The 24669-nt window shown below is 33.4% G+C and overlaps 2 protein-coding genes across 2 annotated transcripts; one reads left to right on the forward strand and one right to left on the reverse strand.

Moving 5' to 3' along the window:
* Window positions 1-1879: 1879 nt before the first annotated feature.
* On the reverse strand, window positions 1880-8943 carry LOC132041391 (uncharacterized). The gene is made up of 5 exons (XM_059432104.1): window positions 6603-8943; window positions 3020-3110; window positions 2728-2946; window positions 2003-2126; window positions 1880-1903 (listed from the first exon to the last, which is right to left on the reverse strand). Exons 1-5 carry the CDS (start codon window positions 8941-8943, stop codon window positions 1880-1882), a joined length of 2799 nt encoding a protein of 932 aa, XP_059288087.1.
* Window positions 8944-22127: 13184 nt separating this feature from the next.
* On the forward strand, window positions 22128-24301 carry LOC132041392 (receptor-like protein Cf-9 homolog). Its single transcript, XM_059432105.1, has 2 exons — window positions 22128-24129; window positions 24248-24301. Exon 1 carries the CDS (start codon window positions 22457-22459, stop codon window positions 24113-24115), a length of 1659 nt encoding a protein of 552 aa, XP_059288088.1. The 5' UTR covers window positions 22128-22456; the 3' UTR covers window positions 24116-24129; window positions 24248-24301.
* The last annotated feature ends 368 nt before the right edge of the window (window positions 24302-24669 follow it).

Below are 24669 nucleotides of genomic sequence, written 5' to 3' on the forward strand. Positions count from 1 at the left end.
GTACAATAACATCGAGGAAACTACTACATATTTATCTAGGAACTGTAATTAAAAGAAAGTTTGAGGTTGATTACTGACCTTGTTCGGGAATTGTAGTTGAAAAGCTTCTTGTTTTAGTAGAGAAGTTGAAAAGAGATTTTCATAGGCAAAAAGAAACTTAAAGTTAAAAAGAGAATTTTTTTTGAGGACTTGGAAAGAAGTATGAATTTTTAGTTGTAAAGACTTGTGGAAAAGAAAGGGATTTTTCAATACAACTTGCTCAACACTTGTGGAAATTTTAAACCTCTGAATTTGGTTGAAGTGAAGAGTTTAGGGATTTTAGTTATTAGGTGGGTATGGGCTGGGTAGATGGGTTGGTGAATTGAGCTGGGGCGAATTGGATTAAGAGGAAAAGGGAGATGTTTCTAATCTCTTTTTACTTCAATCAATTAATTACATATATGCTTCTTTGTCCTAATTAATTTCCAAAAATATACACCTATATAAATTAGTAATTTAATATACGTATTTAGTTTTAAAATAGAGTAAAAGATGATTAATATGGTAATAAGTAGGATTAAAGGAAAAATGTCAATACCAATATTGATATAGTATGATGTTTAGTAATTTTTAATTATCAAATACGATGTTTGGTAATTTTTAAGAAAAAATAAAAATGTTCTTAATTGTAGAGAAATATATCTCGAAAAATAGTGTAATAATTAGTGAAAAATATTCCTAACTCGTTTTGGGGATTTTTTAGGACTGCGAAGCATAGTGAAATTAATTCAACGAAAAAGGAGGACCAAAATTTGGTGTCAACACTCCCTATTTCACTTTTTGCATATTCGAATTTTAATTTAATTTGACGAGAAAATGACAACAAATACATTTTGACAATACTACTTTTGTTTTTCTCATTCCAATTATGCTACGATTGCATCAAATGTTCAGCCCTTTGATTTTTCTTTGTTCCGAGAATGGTCGATCAAATACTACTTATGACTTGTCACCCAACAATTGCAATCAAAATTGCCATCTACCCATTATGTATTTTCATGTTCCACACTATAAAAGTACATGTATGACCCTATTATGTTTTTAATCTATCCAAGTGCACAACAGATTGACATATGAAGAGGTTTTCATTCTGGTTGTGTGTTACGAAAATACAAAACGAACTTGACTTGTCCATTAAGTGATGATGAAGCATAAGACCACCAGCATCTATTCTTCAAATGCTTTGTCTCATCAACTATTTGGCAAAAAGTCCTTTCACGGGCCCAATGTCGTCTTGACAGGGAAAAGTGAAGGTTTGTAGGTAAGTCATTATACGAAAGTTGCTGACTGAAAGAGCTGTTTTCATATCCAAAATGAGTAGCACTTGTTTTGACAAATGTAGATCTACAGTAATTTACACACACACATTTGTCTTATCAAGCGCTAGAGCTTTGAGTCAGCACTACAGTTGCGATGATTAGTGCGGGCTAGCAAAACGCAGCTGTACATGTCGCACCATCTTGGTGAGCGCTGTCACGCGCAGCTTTTGTTCTCCAACCTGTTTAAACTAAATAGTCGGTTATTCAAGAGATGTATGCATCTTTTATCTACATTCATATCAGTATCTAGACAACTTTTTCTGGAATTTGTTAATACATCTGCTGAAATGGTTAACTGCCATTTCTCACCTCTGATGTGCTTTCGGTGGAGTAGTTGGTTCCATTTTTTGTTTCTTGCTGCCGCCGTCGGTGGACCTAGATGTTGAGGACTTTGTGAAAAGAGTGGTGTCTTTTTCAGTGTATGATAGAACGATCAAGGTACCGAGTATGTTGTCTGGTGTTTTGGAGAGCGATTTTTGTAAGTGAAGCCTGAAAATTTTATTTGTAAATTGTTGGTTCATTTATTGAATAGGCAGCGATTCATTCTGGGCAGGATGGTAAACAAAAGCAAACCAATTAGAATGTATGTTTTGGTATTTCATAATAATATGTCAAATTAATTATAACGTTGTGTGTATGTGCACCTTGACAGCGATGATCTCATATATCTGCTCAGCTGTCAGTGAGAGTAGTCTTTCGGCTAAGCTGTCTGACACGGTTGCTGTTATTGTGCCACTGGCATCTGTGATTTCAAGCTGAAACTGACACCTGCGATGTAATAGACCATGAATTATTGTATGAAGTAAAAGAGGAGCCCAACGTATAATTAGTATCACTTGTTACCTTGGGATCAACATTCTACGAAGGTTGCAGTTTATGCATTGAACTTCCCTTTATAGTTTGTATCGGACACGGTGTTTGCATTCCGAACAGCTGAGTGTGTAAAACTCTTCAAGTTGATCGGGTAGTGATATTTCTCCTTCGACGTAAAAGGTTTGCAGCTGTTTTATATAAGATATATTTAGTTGTTTTAGAATGGTATATAAGACTTGTGAGAAGACAAATTAATGAAATGTTGCGAGGAACTCACAGTGGAATGTGAAGCTATAGCGGAGGTGGACAGTATTTCATTTTCAACAGGGGCAAGATTGAGTGATGAAGGCGATTCTGATAAAGTTTTTGCAATATATGCCTGTAATATTCTCTCATTATATTTCACCCTGTAAAGATAACAAATATCAGCGGGGTTTAATATATATATATATATATATATATATATATTGAGGTTTGAGAACTACTTTTTCCACACCAGCTCTTTAAGGCAAATGCTTGTACGTAGAGAGGATCGATTAAGATTGTGGAGTTGTACCTTGTTGACAGTCGCTGCACTGTGTATGTTAAAGTTATTAATAAATGAAATGGATCAGTTGTTGCTATGACAAGGAATAGTATGTTCATACCACCACGGAATTCTGTCATAGCTATCCGCTTTGCAATAATAACAGGGTATTCTTTTAGTTGTCTTAGTAACTCAGCTCCTTCGTTGTCAGCAATATCTTCCCATATGATAAACAAGAAAGGTTTTCTCCTGCACAGTTACGGTAATTATGATAAGTTAGTTGAATAGGCTTTTGTTTCTGGGAAAACAAAAAGTAACTTACTTGTTGTCTATAACTATAGCCTCCTGGAATCGCTTTGTTTGGTTGGCAGTATATTTCATTGCGCCACAATTCCCTACGACCGCAAGCAAATCTGCTCTCATGACAGTGCAACATATAATAAGAACGTTAAGGATTGTAGAAGAGAACTACTTTCAGAAACATGGGTTGGTCAGCTTTTGGCATTTCAGCTTAGTAGCCATTATTTTAGCAAGAATGTTGGAATTAGAAGACTTCTAAAATTTGGATGTGATAGAGATTTGTCATATTACATAACTTACAGACTGATCGAAGCAACTGAAAAAAAATTGTGAGCAGTAAGTGATCAGATAAGGTAAAACTTCTTATAAGAGTGTCAGTAAACTAAATTGACTTAGCATACCAAATTCGACCCCTAGAGGTTGGGGTTCAAGATCCATGAAAGAGATTGTATTCAATCTTGTTGGAGAAGGTAAGGCCGGCTCTCGCTCATTATGCTTTTCAACGTGATCGACAATAGTGAAACTATCAATGACCCATTCAAATGTGTTGAGGCGTATTGATAAGTTCTTGGTTCGCGAACTTTGGCAGATGAGATCGGATAAGTGTTGAAAAGGTCAAACATCTTATGATAGTGTCCAATGTCATCATGTAGTTTGTTAAAATAGAAACGTGTAAATGTTTATGTGAATGTTGATAGATGTCATTTTGTATAGATAAAAGTATTGTTGACTTACGTTCTCATCTTGGACAATGATTGTTTGGAAGTGGACAGTTTGATCCTTGCTCACCCTGGGGCGGAATTTATCTACAACTTGGACTTTACATGTCCAATTTTTACCTAGTGGCGTGATTGCTGCGATATTAAGCCTCCGCTCCATTTTACGACTGTGATCTACACATGTAGTAGTATAATTGTAAAAATAAATCATGGTGCAGCGTAAATAGAAAGCAGCAAATAGCTTTTCCAAAGCAATAATATTGAAAGCAGCAAATACTTTGTCCAAGGCAATAATATTGATATATACAATGAGTGCAGTCATGAGATGAACAGCTTTACCAACAATTACTAAAAAGAACTGTAGAAAGTGACATGAAGTGAGATGAAGGAAAAATATAAATAAAAATTCAGATGAGATTCTCTGAGATATTTTTTCGAGCAGCTATAGGACAAAAGTTCAGTTAGAGTTCTGTCCGATACGCAGAGTGCGTGAGCTTAACTGATGAATTTTGTAATCACTTAAGTATTTTCAGGAACATGTAAAGAGCAAAAACTTTTCCCTAGTAAAATTTTATATTTTTCAAAGTCCTTATTTACAAAGGAAAAAACCCTACAGTGCTACAGATATGACAGAGACAGTGAAAGAAGGGAAAGATGAAAAGGAAACAGAGAAAGAACAGGTTTTGATAGTATTTACTGGTATTTACAGAGTATAAAAAAGACAGGGAGGGCCAAAGGATTGAGATGGAGTCTGAAGAAATAAGTTTTCCAGATGGCAAAAAAACCTCCATGTGTCAAGTTGGCAGTAGAAGTTTATCTAAAAATTGACACAAAAGTTATCTGCAAACTCTAAGTTTTACTTTGAAGTACTCAGACCAACTCATTGAAATGACTGATTTAGCCCTGTAGCTATTAAGTAAAATGAAAGTCAAAATTTCAGTAAATAGGGCTCGACACTTTTAGAGAATTCAGGAAGTTTATAGCACCAGGTTGCATTTTGGATGCACACATTTGTTACAAGCTGGTAGAGTGCAGAACCAACCAAATTGGAAATTCTGTCTATGACCAGATCTTTGACACGTGTGATTCTCAGTAGAAAGGAATACATTAAAAATCGTTGAGAGGTGAGGGTAATACTGAAGAAACCAATCAAAAGTATAACAAAAATGTAACGACGCAACTTTTAATTCTTGACACAAATCACACTAGCTGTAACATGTTTAAAGAAGTAAAGACGTGTGAATTTGATTAAACGATAGGAAGGGTAAAATTCTAGAAAGCTGGAATAGAAATATGAGCAACTGTATTTATGAAATGTTTTATGATTACAGAATACAGGTTTTTTTCCTTCGTTTTAGAAGCTAAAATCGAGGACTCGGTAACAGAATAAAGTGAAAGAGGAATCAGTTTACAAGATTATCTGCTATGAGTAAGCTTAGCATTTTGATTTTGCAAGTTATGAGCAAATAGGTATCAGCAAAAAGTAAATCTTTTGTCTTAGTAAAATCAGGAAGGGAGATATATTCAGATTACACGCCAATTTTTGGCTCGTTTATAAACTGCTTTTTGGAGGGAAAAGGTTTAAGAAAAGAAGAACAAAAATTGCAGCAATTTAATAATGTACTACAAGAGTTATTAGGTATCTTCACCTTATTAGTATTGCACCAGTCTTCAAGGAAGAAGAAGTGATTCTATTAAGTAAGCTTGCATATTCAGGCGACTGCATGATTGTGTGCATGAACATAAAGAATTTCCGAGAACCTTATGCAGCTGGCACGTGAAATAGCTGCAGCAAAATAAAGAACAAGTCTTTATTACATAACAGAATGCCTCGCAAGTGCCCGTAGCTGACATTAATAACAAATTGGGAGAGCTTACGTTACTGCTGATGGTTAGAGTGAGTTGTTGCTCCAACGATAGTACGTTCTTTTCAATCACCACATTAAATTTGTACAGCTTGCGGTGCCAAATATTTTTATGAGGACTTTTCTTATCAGATCTAAGATGTTTGTTTGGTGGTTGAACATCCCTCAATATCAAATTTGTGACTCCCAAATATAAGTTGGTACCAGCGTTTTATAGTAGTAAACTGCATAAAATCCAATTCTAATTGAGGGGAAGAGCACCGTAGAAGCAATAACCAGCAACAATAATTCGTTCCATATTAGAAGTAAATGGATAAAAATATCAAAGGCACACATATTGTCTACAAATAACAGTAGTTATGGCAAACAATAGAATGACACATTTTTTAGCATGAGAGCAAATACATGTATATAGCATGGAAAATTGGAATTGAATCTTTATCAACACATTACATATGCAGAACCTGATACAACTTCAGTCGGTAAGAATTGAACAGAACATATGATCCAACAACATGGGTACTTTGCTTCCAAAAGACTGTTACAGAAAAGCTTTTTGAATGATCTCACCGTAAACTATATTATATGTCGAGTGATCATCATCACTATCTGGCTTTGGGTGGCGAATTAATATTTTGACACAATTTGAAGCTTTTGCTCTTGATAGTGCAACATAGAGCTGACCATGTGAAAACACAGGTTCACGTAAATAAATTCCAACAAAGTCTAATGTTTGACCTTGCGCTTTATTTATAGTCATTGCAAAGCATAGTCTCACTAGGAATTGTGTTCTTTTAAACTGGATAGTTAATTTTTCATCTTGTGACGACATCAACGGTATCCTTGGAATGAACACGTGTATTTTTGAAGTCACCAGTTGCAATTTTTGCACTTATAACGTGTGTTTTAAAATCACAACAGGTCAATCGTGTACCATTACACAAACTTTCACAAGGATTTAAATTTTGTAATAACATGATCGGACAATTCTCTTTGAGAACTAATTTATATGGAGGCAAACCAGCAGGGTATAAAGTATGCAAGAAATCTTCATACTGACTTTGATCACTTGAATCTATAGTTTCATCAATCGCAACGAATGTTTTAGCATCCTTTGGGAATTTACTGATAAGCATATCATTTATTCCATTAACAAACTCATTTTTTGTTGTTAGGATCACACGAGAAGTTGCCGAAGTAGGCTCATAGAAAAATTCATGAAAATTGGGAAATGTTGTTTCAAATAATGCATCCAAAGATTCCTGCTCAGTAGTAAAAGGAACAATAAATGACCTGGGGATTTCAATTTTGTTTTCAGAGTTAAGGGGTTCCTTTCCGTTTCCAATTCTCATCAAATATTTACATAAAGCCGGATCCGTTTTTGCCTGCATGTTTTCTGACAAGTGCAATTTTTCAAGTCGGTCCCAAGTATCATAATATAATAAGCTTTCATGAATGAAATCATCCCTTCTCCCTTTCCGAACAACTGGTAGTGTTTGTCTAAAATCACCGCCAAAGACAACCAATTTACCACCAAAGAGTACATTTGTATTCAATAGATCTTTCAAAAGTAGATTGAATGTCTCTATCATTTTCTTTTTAGCCATCGATACTTCATCCCAGACAATTAATTTAGCATCTCGAATCAAAGAGGCAAGTGAGCTTTGTTTGGTAATGTTGCAACTAAAGTTCTCATCAATATCAATTGGAATTTTAAAACGGGAATGAGCAGTACGACCACCTGGAAGGATAGAAGCTGCAACTCCAGAGGTTGCTGTTGCTAGAGCAATGAATCCTTTAGATCGCACTGTAGCTAATAAAGCTCGATATAAAAAAGTTTTACCTGTTCCTCCAGGACCATCTATAAAAAAAGCTCCTGGTTTTTCTGAAAATATTCTATCCATGATCACATTATATGCTGCTCGTTGTTCGATGTTTAGCCTTTTCTCTAATAATAATTCTTCTTCAGTAACAGTTATGTTTCTTTCAAAATATATTTCTTTAGCTTCTTTTGCGGCTGCAGAAGGCTTGAAATTTTCTGGAATTAGTCTATAATCATTAATGTTGTGTCCCATTGAATATAAGATGTCATTAATATTATCCAGAACTTTATATCGAATACTTTTTGGTTCAGTTTTTGGGAAATTTTTGAAGTCTTTTGACATAGAAGTCTCAAATTTCTCCCGTAACTCTTTTGGATTAGCAGGATTACAATATACCAATAATGTTGCAAATAAACGTCTCAAGCTACATGGCATCTGATAACTCACAGCTTCTACCATACATTCAGTTAAATTGTTATCGCAATGAAGCAATCCTCTTTTTTCAGCGGCTTCTCTAAATGTATTGTACAGTACCTCATTAACAGTTCGCAGATCTTTATATGATTTTGGTCCTCTTACATTCATTAATAATAATCTCAAATAATATCTTTCTCCTTCTGTTGGATGACAAGTCACAACACGTCCAATAACATTCCCCTTTTTCCGACGGGACCACCTCTTATTTTGCGGCCACCAAACAAAGTAACCTGGAAATTCTTTATACATTAAATTGAGTTGTTTAGCATCACTATTTTCTCTATTCATAACGAAAAATTCTGTCAAAATTGTTTTCCTAATCATGGGGTTATTTACAATTGTATCAACGTTTGCTGTACTTTTAAAAGAAACAAATTGTTGGCCTTTAAGATGTAGCTGAAGATGATAGACAGTCGGATTAATTTCGTTAATTGGGAAACCAAATAGATGCCATGTAGCTTCTGGTGGTGACACCCATCTAGCAGACCGATATTCCTTTATTTCATCTATTTCAATATCTGTGTCATTGTTATGTATGTGAAATGCAATCTTATCATGTCCTTTACATATGTACTTGTAAATATATTTAACAGCTCTAATATCCGAACAAATTTCAACATTTATGTGGCAGTTGAATTTGCTAAGCAAGAACGGATTGTAAGGGACAACCCACGAGTTATCAAGATACTGACTTCTGACCTTTACAAAATCTCCTGTATTTCTTCTTTTGTAAATCGGATATGAATTCTTTCCTTTTGATGTTCGATCAGCGAAAGTTTTGGGATATTTAAATTCGCAGCCTTGTTTACGCATACATGATTTAGCTGGATCTAAGTTGCCACAAGGTCCATGCATCATATGTAGCCGAACAAGCGACCGCAGATACTGTTTTGATGTAAAATCAGGTAATTCGGCGCAAACGACATTATCGTAAGAATCTGGAGTCAGTAGTTTGTATTCATTTGTAAGTATGATAAGGAAGTGGGCATGTGGTAAACCACGTTTTTGGAACTCTATAGTATACATAAAAGCTGCAACTTTTCCAAAAATATTTCTTTTCATTATATCTGTTTTGAGTTTTTCTATTTTTGCTCTAAAAACGCGGCTAATCAAAGCAGGTCTATTTTGTGCCTCATCAGTTGGTAATAAGTGAGCTTTTATTTCTGGCCAAGGCGGGTTACAAGCATTTTTTTTTTTTTTTTTTTTGATAATGGTAACAGTTAACTATATATCCACAGGTATACTACATCAAACAGAATGTAGTCCCCCTTTCAAAATGTTACACCTTACAGCTTGATCTCCTATCTATATTCTTCCTTACAAGTAATCTAAAACATCAAAAATATCTTCAGTTTGACCTAAAACTTCCTGTTTACAAGTCATTGTTATGAAAAGATCAGGCTTTACATAATGTTGAACCAAAGCAATGGTGTCCATGTATCGTCGACGCATATCCTTGGTCCTCCAGTAAAGCTAACAGGAAGGAATTTTTGTTTCCCAATATTAGAGGCGTTTCTCTCGCCAAGTCTTAAAATATCAAGGAGTCCTTGTAACATATCAATTCTGAACAACTCTGGGTTAAAAGAGAAAAAAAATCTAATCTTTGTGTTTCAACCTTTATGTATTCATCTACTGAGTATTGTTGAAACAATCTTCCAGAATGTGTAGCTTCATTTGTTTCATCTTTTCTCATTTGAAGTTTGTAACAGTAATACTCACGCATGGCAACAGTATCCCTTTTTTGTTTTCCTTTCTCCAAATTTTGAGCCTCCATATGAAGGTATCCATCGATAGAACACATATTTTTAATAGTTGGTAAGTATTCATGTTGGCAATAAGCTTGTCGTTTCGTAGCATTTTTGGTCGGTGGGATTTTTTTAATACCACCGTGCCAGCCACTTTGACCATATGGAAACAACAATGGGTATTGTAATGCATCGTAACATCCATAGTAATAGTTCAGTAATTGAGACCTATTGCTGTGAGTATAAATTCGGATATGAGGTGCAGAAGTAATTTCGTTAGCTTCCTTTTCAACCCATATTGCTGCTACTTCTGATGTAGTAGGAAGATTGTATACCGGTTGATCTAAAGCTGAGTCACACTTAAGTGCAATATAGAAGTTCGATAGGTCTGAAATATCAATCAAAGATTTCAGGAAAATAGAGTATGGATTAATTCTCAGTATGTTCATTAGCTTTTTGACTACTGATTCAGAAACTTTATCTGAACAAGCCATTCTGTTAGCTAATTCATTATCAGTATCATAAAAACATAACTGCAAGTTTCTTGCTGTTCGATCAGCAGGGAGTAAGTCATTTATAAAGTGATACATTTGACCTTGAACTCTAAACATATAAATACCATGATTCCTTTTTGCCAGTTCTTTATCATAATTCACACCAAGAGATGTAAATGCAAACATGTTATTATATGTTCTAATGTATGTGCGGAAATGATCAGATTCTTCAGTACTTCCTACATATAAATTCTATAGTTCAGCAGGTACCTGGTGAGAGACTAACTTGATCGAACCGTTGCTGCAGCAAAATGCGGGTGACTCATATTCAAACCTTTTTGCACAACAAAATTTACAGTCGGGAACAATCTTCAAAGGCATGTAATCAGATTGTAGATCAACGATGTTGGAATAAGTTGCTTTACTTAGTCTGTGACCTGTATATTTTAAATGCATCCTTAGAACAAAGACACAAGTAATATATAATAATAGTACAGCAAACAACAAATGATTAGAGCAAACCTTTATTTTGAATAACCCCTGAAGTTGGATCACATTTTTAGCTAGAGGTACCTGATGTTGAGCCTAACGTCAAAAGTTAGTACGTTAGTTCGATGTACTAATAATATAGTGAAGAGAAGAAGTAGTATTTTAGTTGTGGTACTTACCGACTTCATACACAGAGAATGAAGGAGTTGCATTGTTTTGCCTGGCCGAGATAAGCGGTAAAGCCACAGGTTGAGATTTGTTGCCTAACGCATGGATTAGAAGACACATTCAGAGTCATTTAATTATAACAACATGTAGGAATTCGCGAATTTACGCAAGTGAGAAAGCTAAAGAAGGAAACTTTAATGGTATGACCTGTAACAGATATAGAAGCGAAGTGTGGTAGATGTAAATCCGGTTGTTGAGACGTAGAGCAGGAACCTTGAAGATCAGGCACGCATTGAGTTGGCGTAGAAGAAGTGGCATCCTCAAAAAGAGTATTTCTGTGTAACTCTTGTTTTTGTGTTCGCCGCTGTAGTAATAATTCTTTTTTCCTGCAGATATCAGTTTATATGTTTCGCGTCATCTAAGCTTCATTTCTGCATCTCTGGTTGTTAAGCTGGGATGCCTGTTCTTTTGTCCAGAAGACATTGTTTATAAAGTCATGCAGGACCACTTTGTTTAATGCTCTGCCAAAAAGATTTATTAAATGTAACACTCCAGTTACTACATATAATGTCTGTGTAAAAAATTTGAACTGTTAGCATACTGAAAGCAGTAAAAGCAGGCAGTTCGTAGAAAATCTAAAAGAGAATGAACCCTTGAGTAACCAAAATAGAAATAAAGAGTACAAATCATAGTGTGATGTTTTTTTGTTCAGGAGTAACCGGTCGTTCAGATTGTGCATACACTCGTATTGACAATGTAACAGGATGTACAATTGACAAAAGACGAGGAAAAGTTTACTCCAATGATTGCACTACTTTTATAGGGAACCTCATGTTACTGTCCATGAAAAGGAGAGACATATATATTGTTTTGGCATGTTCTTCGCCATTATAATCTCCGAGCTAATATCATTAATCTCTAATTAGCCTTATGTACTCCTATCGATAAATGGTTATTAGTCTTTAAATTTTGGCTGTTTATTGTGTGCTGGCCAAAAACCATTGTTTATAGAGTTATGCAGGACAAATTTATTTAACACTCTGCAAAAACTTTTATTAAATGTAATGCTCCATTTACCATACTGAAAGCTTAATTAAAGCAGGAGTTCATCCAAAACCAAAAAGAGAACGAACTCATGAGTAACCAAAATAGAAATAAAGAATACAAATCACAGTGTAGTGTTCTTTTCTTCAAAAGTGGCAGAGAACATGTAACAAACCAGCACGCGATAATTCTGATTCCAACTTTATGTATCAACCTCTAATCAGCCTTATATACTCCTATCGATAAGTGATTATATTCAAGATTTGTTTCTCCAGAAACTGTCACAGAAACTAAAAACCTCAGTTGAATACCATAGCAGCAGGTGTTTCATTAGTCTTTAAATTTTGTTTGTTTATCGTGATACCATTGACCTCTAATTTTGTTTATTTTTTTTTTTCCGTTGCAATAACCGGGAAGATTTGATTTAAGTGTTAAGCCTCATATCCACAATGTAACAGGATGTACAGGTGACAAAAGATCAAGGAGCTACTTTTATAGGGAACCTCATGCTACTGTCCACAAAAAGGAAGGAAAACAGCAGGTGCTTAGTTAGTCTTTAAATTCTTGTTGTTTATTGTCATAGCCTACACCTTTAGTTTTTTTTTTTTTTTTTGGTTTAAACATAGCAATAATCGGGAAAATTTAAGCATACCTGACCTGTATGCATGAAGAATGATTTCTTCTATATGTAAAGCCTAAAGTTGTGATCCACCAAGTGATTTAGACCATCTACCTCTAATTAGTTTGCTGTAGTGCTATCGGTAAGTGCCTACATTAACTGGTTTCTGCGGAAACCGAAATACAGTCACTTTAACCCAAAAATTAAAGGAATAAGTAGGGAAATTACTGTATATAATCCTTATGTAATAAAAATTGTCAGCCACTCCAATTTATTGAGCTGCCCTATTTAACCTGCCTATACTTGTCACTGTGAAGGCTCTTTGCAAAGCACAGTAGTCAATATTACACTTTGAATTCAATCTATCTAACTAAAAATCTTTGTGGGATTTTTTTTTTTTTTTTTTTGGGTTCTTTAGCTACTAATTAATTAACCCCCCTCATCATCATCGTGATGCATATGATTGAAGTGACAGAGAAAAAGGTTTTGTTTCTGCGGAACTAAAAGAGACCTATGTGTTAAAAGGTTTCAATTCATTTATCAAAAATTTAGTAGCTTCTGAGGAATTCAGTGTTGCATTTTCAGGCTATTCAGTTATGTTGCTACGCCTTTTTCTGTCAATTTCAGCAAGAAATTGTACATATCTGATGTTTAACTCAAAACCATAAGCTGGTAAAACAAAATCAGCAGAGAAGCTGCTAGTTAAATATAGGAAAAGGCTGACAACATGTGACAAAACAGCACGTGATAATTCTGATTCCAACTTTATGTATCAACCTCTAATCAGCCTCATGTACTCCTATCGATAGTTGGTTATATTTACAATTTGTTTCTCCAGAAACTGTCGGAGAAACCAAATACCTCAGTCGAATGCCATAGCAGCCGGTATATCGTTAGTCTTTAAATTTTGTTTGTTTATCATCATACCACTGAGCTGTAGTTTTATATTTTTTCATTCAAACATAGCAACATACGGAAAGATTTCGTCTAAGTGTTAAGCAGGAAAAGCTTACCCCAATGATCGCACTACTTTTACAGGGAACCTCACGCTACTGTCCATGAAAAGGGACAAAAACAGCAGGTGTTTCGTTAGTCTTTTATATTTTCCTGTTTATCATCATACCATTGACCTTTAGTTTTATATTTTTTCGTTCAAACATAGCAATAATCAGGAAAATTTAAGCATCCTTGACCTGTATGCATAAAGAATCATTTCTTCTATTTAGTCTGATGTACTGCTATCGGTGAGTGCTTACATTAACTTGTTTCCGCGGCCGCGGCGAATGAATGTGCCCTGTTTTTCTTTTTTCGAACTTTTCTAATATTTTCTTTATAATCTTCTTCCTTATCACAGAAAGATAGGTGGTAGTCACAAGAATACGGTACAGCTAATAAAGAAATATAACAAGAAGAGATCACGCTCATACACCCATGTTTGGAACAACTAATAATCCTTTTAGCAAATATCTCTGTATGAATTTTCCACCTTTCATATAATCCCCATGTAATAAAAATTGTCAGCCACTACCAATTCCGCAGAGTAATTATTCTTTTCTTTTAAAGTACAGTCGAAGCATAATACCATAGCAGCAACATAGAGGTCAGCAACAAATGGTGGAAGCCACTAAATACGCGGCTAATTCGCAGAAAGGCGAAGAAAGAACGAAGCCGGAAATAGTCAAAGTAGAAATCTACTGTTAAAATTACAAATCACAACATATTACCCAACAAAGTGAACGATGATGAAAGCAATAGCTGCAGTTCGCGTGTCAACGTAGATGAAGGAAGTAACAAAGCCCAAACCGAAGCAGAAGAAGCAGCTAAGAACAGAGCTGTAAGATGAAGAACTTGAGAATATGGTATATGATTAGTGAACAAGGAAAAGGGCTGTAGAGGTGGGGATAACTACAGTAGAAGCAGCGGACTCTACAAGATGTAGGTGAAAGACAAATATACTCCTAAAGCAGGCAGGCAGGCATGTTGACCCTGACCTGCCTGCTTGTCCCCTCTTGTGTAGTAGTAGTAGATAGAACTAGAAATTTTGATTTTTTTTATTTTTATTTTTTTTAGTATTATAGAAACATGAGGTTGGAGGAGGATGTCGTCCGTCCTCCAACTCATGTGCAAAAAAAAAGGTAGGCCTCACCACCTCTAAACTCATGTAAAAAAAATACATGGACCCCATATTAAAAAAAAAAAAGCAATATCCATGTGATTCTTAATGACCCATTCATACATTATTATACACTTTTACATAAGAGCGACACATTATTTATAGTAAGTGTATAATATTATATATCGTGTGTATAAATACTATTGTAAAAAAAAGTTGGCTATACAGATGTAAATTAAAAATATAACTACGTGGATGTAATAATTTATGCTGGATTGTATATTATTGAAATTATTCCTAAAATTAATTGCTGAAGGCAAAAATTAAATACCAGCCCATTTGAAGGACAATTCGTGCAATTTCTTCTATTTTTTAAGTTTTTAATTTGTAATAGACAAATTCCTTTTCTTAAAACTAAATTCAATAGTGAGCTATAATGAAGAAAATTGTATTACACCCTATCCAACATCTCAATCATGTTATTGACAAGAATCACCTCACTAATTTACCAATTTCAAATATTTGCCTATCAAATTTTATTTTAGAGTCAATTTGATCAACTTCTAGAGCAAATGAGGAATCAATTTACTTTTATATGACTTAATAATGTTTCATTAAAAACAAAATATTCTACAAACCTAATACCTTATAAACGGTACAACATATTTATTTTGAAAGATGGAATTTTTTCTTTCAAAAATTTGTGAAAATATAATGAATTAGGCCCGTAATAGTAATATGAAAAATTGAAATGATTAGTAGTGTGCTTCAATATTTTTACAATTATAGGATCCAAATATTTTATTTGGATAAAGTTTTTAATTTGTAATAGACAAATTCCGTAATAGTTTAAAAGATAGGAGACAATTGCAAAAAAAAAAAAAAAAAAAAAAAAAAAATGAAAAAGAAAAATATATGGGTCAAAAGATTAATTTGATGTGTAACTATATAACATAAACTTTAGTACAATTTAATTAAATTTTAAAGAAAATACATTTATGATGTGAGACTACATGATAATATTTTCACTGCATTGATATAAATGATAAAAGTGCTTATTAACAATATATCATTGTAATTATGAAAGAAGAATATAAGCAAATATTGTATCCTACTAACAACTTTTCTGCTATCTGTCGAGATAAATTACGTATTTGAATTATGCTACCGAACTTTCTAATTTTTATTTGTGAATGGTAAATAAGAAATGATTGATCTTGTGAGAATAATGTATAATGACTCACGGTTCTTGTATAAAATACAATTCAATCTAAGAAACAAATATATATATTTGTGAGCCTAATAAATTTATAGCATTAAGCGATAGTAAAAAAACAGATAGAATGTTAGATTTTTAGTGCTTTACAACTTAAGAAATGAATGTTCTCGTAATTAAAAAATAATAAGTTATGTTACTTTATTAAATTATACTACTAAAGTTTTGGTTAGGACCAGTAGAATGTAAAAATTTCAACGGAACAAAAACTTTGAGATGAAATGAAACCAAATAATTTCCTGTACATACTTTTTCGAACGAAAATGTAGTCATACGATATTATATTTGTCGTTAGCTCATATTAGGCCTATTGGGCCTATGCGAAGCACGGTCATCAACATCTAGTTAACTATATAGAAACGTGGGTTTCTATGCTTTATCGTCGTCCATCATCATCACCCTTAAAAAAAAAGGGTGGGCCCATACTAAAAACACCAAGCAATATATAAAAAGAAAAGTGGAGCCCACCATCTCCAAACTCATGAAAATAGAAACGTGGGTTTCTATACTTTATCGTCATTCGTCATCATCACCTTAAAAAAAAAAAGGGCGGCCCCATACTAAAAACACCAAGCAATATATATATATATAAAGTGGAGCCCATCGTCTCCAAACTCATGAAAAAAAAAAAGGTGGACTCTATATTAACAAAATCAAGCAATATTAAAAAAAAAAAAGTGGACCCCATATTAAAAAAATAAACAATGTCAAAAAAAAAAGTGCACTCCATATTAAAAAAACAAACAATATTCATGTAATTTTCAAAGTATCCCATTAAGTCAATAATGATGGATTCATTGCCACATGCGTATCAACCCATTAGTGGGAGCAAATAAAATTATTGTACTGAAGAAAAACATGGACCTCATATTATTGCTTTTGTTCAAAAGGTTAAATAGCCAAACTATACAATTTCCTTCTTTTCTTATTATATTAGCACAGATCTAATCTAGATATTTAACTGTTGTATTTGCTATTCCGCGATGTCATTTATTTTTTATGTTTACTAAAATAAATATACTTAAAATATTTATGTTTTAAAATAAGATAGAATTTAATTACATTTTCATTTTTATTCTTACTCTAATAAATGTGAAAAGAGATTAATGTCGTAAAAGAAAAATAATATTAAATGGAGATCAAATAATGAATAAGGTAAATTAGTCAAATTCTAATTCTAATTGACGTTCCTTAAAAAATCGTGCAAAAGACAACATGACAAGTAACATGAACTAAACCAAGAATATTTACCAAAAAATAAAAAATAGTAGCTATTCGTTTAAATAGAAAATCAAATTTCTACTTTGTTTCGTTTTAAACATGTAAGATTAATTTAATAATTAGAATTAGAATTATCCAAATTAAAATTTGATAAAAAATAATAAGTATTTTACACCTTTAAATTAATCGAATTAAAATTGAAAGTATCAACTGATGCTTAAATATTGCTATTGTTTTATCTCAAAGCATTTAAAATAGTTTCCTTTTAAACAAGTCTTCTCTTTTTAAAAAGTATTAATAAATTTTTACGGTTTTGTATTCGTAAAGAAATACTAATATAATAAAGTTTTGGATACGAAGCACAAACTATAATGTTATATTAATCGTGTTTTGAATATATATATATATATATATATATTATCACTAACCAAACACAACTACATACACATAGATACACTATAATCCAAAGTGTTGGCGCACGGGCATACGCCGTCTAGTGTGTGTGTATATATATATATGTATAGTAATTTTAATTAAGAAAATATAACTTGTGTCACGTTTTTCTACTGCATAATTAACTTAATCTAATGTTACATTAATCTTTTCTTGTTGATAAGTCTTTAAAATTATTAGTTTCTTAGTCACAAATTGAATTTTTTTTAAAGAAAAAAGTATTTATGAGGAAGTTTGGAAGGAGATTTAATAGATACAAAGGAACGCAAAAATTCAATATTCTGTGAATAACATGATTTAAAGTATGAAAATAATTACGATTCGGTGAGGATCATAAATTGAAAAACATTAACATTTTTATGAATTTGTGTGCAAATAATTTTTTTAGTATAAATGGAAATAATTATTTTGGTATTTATTAAGTTTTAGTTTCACTCATAATTTTATGTGACAAGGTTTTATACTAGTTAAATGTGGCAATTTAAGCTTAATTTTAAACGAAATTAAGGAAAAATAAATCCATAAAATGAACCTCGATAATCAATTTAATCATTCATGTATATTTTTTGTGCTTAAAAATATTCATTCTTATTATTTAAATAAGAGATTAAAAAAAATATTGTGTTAGACGGATAATACAACCTTCATTTTTAACATTATATGACACCAATTAATAACTTTAACTTTTAGTATTTGTAATACATCATAGATCGTTCAAAGGTGATGGATAAAACTATTCACAATATACATTAAAAAAAAATTAGTTAGGAAAAAAATCAATTACATGAGAATCGCGCTGATTCAACACGAATACAATATGACATCATCCAATCACTAAAATTCAAGAAAGTTATAATTTTTTCAAAATGATAATTGAAATATGTGTATTTCTAATATTCCTTCCATCCCAATTTATGTGACACCGTTTGACTTGGCACAAAATTTAAAAAATAAAGAAAGTCTTTTGAAATTTGTGATCTAAAACAAACATTAGACACTAGTGAGTACTGTAAATCATTTCATTAAGGTTAAAAAAAAAATTAAAATTAAGTTATTTTTAATTATAAAAAGGTAACCTTTTTTTAGGACAAACTAAAAAAAAGGGTGCAATACAAATTGAGAGGGATGAAATAAAAGATAAGAAAAATCCACAAAGTTACACCAATTAAAAAGGCCTACGTGGATTGTCTTAATAAATGAATGAGGGAAAAAAATGAGAATACAAAAGTTAAAAGTGACATCCACGTAGAGGAGCTTTACAGGATCAATTGGTATTGTGAGGACGACAAAATCTCAAATTGCCGCGTATATAATACAGTATAATTATTATCCACTATTATTTACATTTGTTTAGACAAGACACACTAACAAATATATCCAGCTAATACACACACTCTACACACTAATACCCCTTTCATTCATATATATCAGCTGTGTATTTATCTGCCCCCGAGAGAGAGAGAGAGTGTCGGCATTATCTGGATTTGGGGTTGCATTTCTTGATATCTAAAGGTACTTTCTTTTTAGCTGAATTGATGAAACTAAAATATGGATATATTTTTTATTTGTGCTAGGATGAGTTAGTTTTGACTAGGGGTTTACTTTAATCAAAATCCTTCTGATTATTCTCCTTTTAACTGAACAATGAGCTAATTATATTATTCTTTCTTTTACTTTTAACCACTAGGGAGTTCTTGTCATTTTCCAATTTGGGTTTGGTGTTTTGATCAGTTAATTTGTCTGTGATGTTCCACTACCTTGTGCTCTGTGTCACTATCAGGTTGAAATGTTTGTAGTAATTTGTCAAGAACTGAACTTTAATGCTTTACAATTGTTTCTATTGAAATTCAGAAGGTGTTAGAATGTTTAGATCTTTGATGTGAAGCTTAATTTAGAATTGTTCTACTAAGCTTGAGTAGAAGTAGTTTGTCTGATCTTGTATGATATGAGATTGTAGCTTGCATCATAATTTAGCAAGCTTAAATATAAGTCCGGAAGTCTGTCTGACTGTGCTGATTTGTTTGCATAGGGAAAGACCTTAGGTGTTCAACTATGTCAGATCTGTGAATGGCGAGCCATTTGTTGCTTGCGATGTCTGTGCCTTCCCTGTTTGTAGGGCATGCTATGAATACGAGAGGAAGGACGGGAATCAATCTTGCCCACAGTGCAAGATTAAAGACTAGCAATTTTGAGGGACAAAAAATTAAAGATCAGCGCCTTTGGAGGACAATCCAGGCAAAATGCATATCAAGGACCAAAAGTCAAGCCCAATATAATTAAGGACCATTTTCTCATTTCTTAAAAAATTTGCCCAATATCTACACAACCCACCCGTTAACTTTGACCCATACCCGAAAAAAGGGGTCTAAGTATGATGTTTATTTGATCAAATAAATTCTTATCTTTTTTCAACTTAGTTCAATTGAAATCAATTATCAATTCTTTGAATGAAACACAGGGCCCACTTAACTAAATCAATACTTTTCTACAAAGTACGTTCTCTCTCCTCTTTTATCTCTCTATTTGTTTTATTTATTTTTCTATGCCCCTTTGCTTGTTTAAATTCACCACAGTTTTTGTGTTTGTTCTTTGCTTGATGCTTTTGTTTCATATGAAATTTATAGTTGATCCAATTCTTTTTGTTTCGGGTCAGTGTTAAAACGGGTGGTTTGCAAGGGCGGAGTTAAGATTTTGAGTTTGTGGGTTCTCGTTATGAATTAAATTATTTCGACATATTTAATGTTCAAAAACGTATCTGAACTATCACTTTTTCCGAGTTTCACTTGCGATTTAGAGCAGATATACCCTCGTTAAGAAAATAGTGCATATATACCCCTGCCGTTACACAAATGGTGCAAATATACCCATTTTGCTGCCAGATTTAAAAAAAAATCATTTAGCTTATCTTTTAATTAAGAAATTGTCACGTGACTTTAAAAAAATAAGTCTATCTATTTTCATATGGACTTATTTTTTAAAGCCACAAGACGATTTTTTTTTTGCTAGTGGGTTGTCTCGTTCGTTTTAAAAAATATCTGCTTGGCTTTAAATAAAAATAAGTCTACTTATTTTTTTAAACGAATTAGACCCGACCACTAAAAAAAAATTACGTCGTGCTTTTAAAAAAATAAGTCTACTAAAAAAGTAGATAGACTTAAAAATCAAAGTCCAGCCCATTTGAACGGTAAAAATAAAAATCAAAGTCCAGCCCATTTGAGGGGCAAACCGTGCAATTAACTGGAAAGAAAGTTAAACATCTCCCTAATATTTGACGAAGTCAACAGACCCACATAAAGAAGTTGGAAACTTTAACCAAAAGCAGTAAAGAAGGGCAAACCGGGCAATTAAATGAAAAGAAAATGAAACATCTGCCCATAGGGTAACTTTGACCCAATAACCGTAGAAAAAGGGATCCAAGAATTTGCAGAAACAAAGTATGTTCTCTCTTCTCTTTTGTCTCTCTATTATTTATTTTTGTTTGTTTCAATTCTCCACAGAATTTTCTTTGTTTAGCACTGTATTTGAATGGTAGACGGTTTCTACTTTGATTTAAATGGAAACTTGCACTAATACTGTGTGCTGATGGAAAATATTAGGAACGTTCTCTGAACTTGCTTGAGTTTCTTGATTGTATAGAGAAAGCAGAGTAAAGGAAAAGTATGTTATTCGTAGAAATAATAGGTCTTTTTTTTTTTTTTACACTCTCATCCTAATTCTTCATGGAATCAAAATTTTAAACCGAAAATGACTAGGTGACCTTCTGGATATTGGCTACTCCAAAGCTACAGTAGTAAATTTTTCTTTGCTTTCTGCTATATATAACTCAGTATTATTGAATGGAGGAGCAGAGCAAAAATTTCTTGCTTTCTTCTCTACTAACTTAATTTTTATAATTTTAGTGCAGAAATGGGTTATCAAAAACTTGCATTGTTTATGCTATATACAGCCTTTCTCTGTCAACTTGTTTCCTCTTCATCCTTACCTCATTTGTTCCCCAATGATCAAGCCCTTGCTCTTCTTCAATTCAAGCACATGTTTACTATAAATCCTATAATTCTTATTGTGGTCCTCCTTCTGATCCACCAACACTATCATGGAACAAGAGCTAATCATTGTTCTTACTTGTGATTGAGCTTAACTTCTTATCTTCAAGGCAAGTTTGACTATCATGGAACATTTGTCTCGTAATAATTTTTCCGGGTCGCTCAAGCAAGATTCGGGGGAGGTAATTAGACACGACATGGCATGGAGTTCCGTGAGGACATGACCTTAGATAGGAGTGGTTTGGAGGACCCAAATGGGGTAGAAGGCTAGTAGATAGTCCCGTTACCCGAGTAATCGCGATCGCAATATAATTTCTTATGCTCCAATTTATGCTATTACTTCAAGGCAAGTTTGATTATTTTATTTTAATTGCTTTTACATGTCGCTTTGAATTTCTTAGCATTAGCCTCTATTCTTTCTCCTACTCTCCAATCTCAAAATGCTTGATTTGTCTTTTAATATCTTTGGGTTGTTGTTGTTGTTGTTGTTGTTGTTGCTCATTTCGCCTAAATTTGGTGAGTTTTCTAGTTTGACACATCTTGATTTGTTGGATTCAGGTTTTTCTGGTCAAATCCCTTCTAAAATCTCTCATCTTTCAAAATTACACGTTCTTCGTATAGAGAGTAATGATCCATATGGGCTTAGATTAGGACCTCAAAATTTTGAACTGCTCCTTAAGAACTTGACCAATTAAGAGAGCTTAACCTTAGGTATGTGAACGTCTCTTCCACCATTCCTCTAAATTTCTCTTCTTTTTTAACAACTTTATTTCTTATAGACACACAGTTATTTGGTGTATTGCCCGAAAGAGTTTTCCACCTTTGCAGCTTGAAAGCTCTTGTTTTAACATACAATACCCAGCTCACTGTTGGGTTTCCCACAACCAAATGGAATAGCAGTGCATCTCTCATGGGGTTAGGTCTCGGTGGTGTGAATTTTACTGGTAGGATACCTGAATCATTTAGCTATCTAACTTCACTGCAAATATTGGACATGAGTTTTTCCAATCTCACAGGGCCCTTTCCTAAACCTATATGGAATCTCACCAGCATAAAGTTCTTAGATCTTGGGGGAAACAACTTGAATGGCCAAATTGAGTGCTTATCTTGTAATCAAAGCTGGACACAACTTGAATATCTAGATTTTTCATCCAATTCCCTAACTGGCCTAATACCTTCTTGTATATTCTCCCTTCCTTCACTAACTAATTTAGATTTGAGCAATAACAATTTCACTGGCAAAATTCAGGATTTCAAGTCCAAAACATTGGAAATAGTTGTTCTAAAACACAATCAGCTGCAAGGTCCTATTCCAAAGTCACTCCTAAACCTCCAGAGCCTAGAATATCTTCTCCTTTCTCAAAATAATCTCAGCGGACAGATTGATTCAACTATCTGCAATCTGAAAACAGTGAAAGTGCTAGATTTGGGAAGTAATAATTTGGAGGGATCAATCCCCCAATGTTTGGGTGAGATGAGTGAGCTTTGGGTTTTGGATTTGAGCAACAATAGTCTTAGTGGAACAATTAATACAACTTTTAGAATTGGAAGCCAACTCAACACCATTAAATTGGACAGGAATAAGTTACAGGGGAAAGTCCCACCATCTTTGATCAATTGCACAGATTTGGAACTTCTTGATTTAGGTAACAATGAGTTGATTGACACATTTCCAAAATGGTTGGGAGCCCTACCTTCTTTGAAAGTTTTAATTTTGAGAACAAATAAGTTGCAAGGCCCTGTAAAAGATTCAAGAAATGAAAAATTATTTGCTCAACTTCGAGTCATAGATCTCTCTTCCAATGGATTTAGCGGTAATTTACCCCTAAATCTTTTTGAGAATTTTGAAGCTATGAAATTAATTGATGAGAAAAACGGAACCCCAAGATATGTAGGAGATAGAAATATTTACTACGAGTGTTCTTTGATGATTACAACAAAGGGATTGTATCTTGAATTTGTTCGAGTTTTGACTACAAATATAGTTATCAATCTCTCGAGGAATAAATTTGAAGGTCATATTCCAAGCATTATTGGAAATTTCTTTGGGCTTCGTACGTTGAACTTATCTAATAATGGCTTGGAAGGTGTTATACCAACATCACTGCAACATTTATCTGTACTTGAATCATTGGATCTCTCATTCAACAAAATTGACGGAGAAATTCCGCAACAGCTTGCATCTCTCACATCACTTGAAGTCTTAAATCTCTCTAATAATCATCTTGTTGGATGCATCCCCAAAGGAAATCAATTTGCTACTTTTGAGAATAGTTCATACCAAGGAAATGATGGGTTACGTGGATTTCCACTCTCAAAATCTTGTGGCGTTGATGATGAGGTACCACATGGGACAACTTTAGTTGAGCTAGATCAAGGAGAAGAAGGAGATTCACCAATGATCAGTTGGCAGGCGGTTCTCATGGGTTACGGTTGTGGTCTAATTATTGGACTATCTGTAATATACATAATGTTGTCAACTCAAAATCCAGCATGGTTTTCGAGGATGGTTGAAGAATTGGAACACAAAATTATTAGTAGAATGAAAAAACACAAGAAAAGATATTAGTGTGTAACCTCCAGGTATTCAACTTGATCTTTATCTTTCAAAAGATTATTATATATATATCAATGTATTTTCTACCTCCTTCATCCTTAAAGCTCTTAATTAACTTTAATTCTTCATTTTTGAAAATTGCAGGATTCAAGTCTAATATGTTGCTGGTGATACAAATATAAGCCTTTATCTTCATAGGCCATGGCAAGTTAATTGAGGAGTATAAATCTTTGATACAAAGACCTCCTTGCGTCAGGCTGGACTGCTATTGGGATGATGATGTGGGCATTAGTGCTATGCTTGGCAGATCCAGGATTTTCACTGAGGGGGTTCGAAAAACAAAAATGTAGTGCCTGAGATTTGAACTTGGAACCTTAAGGTGAATTTGAACACTCTAAACCACTTTACTAACCTCTTTTCTTGTTTTTAAGGTGTTTAAAATCTATATATGGACATTAAAAAATGAAAATATACCTTACATATATGGTGTAATTTTTTGCCGAAGGTGTTTAACTAATTATGCACCAATTGCTTAGTGGAACAAGGAAAACTTCAAACGGGGAACT

This window comes from Lycium ferocissimum, unplaced genomic scaffold (assembly GCF_029784015.1).
Source record: "Lycium ferocissimum isolate CSIRO_LF1 unplaced genomic scaffold, AGI_CSIRO_Lferr_CH_V1 ctg10094, whole genome shotgun sequence".
Taxonomy (NCBI): Eukaryota; Viridiplantae; Streptophyta; class Magnoliopsida; order Solanales; family Solanaceae; genus Lycium; species Lycium ferocissimum.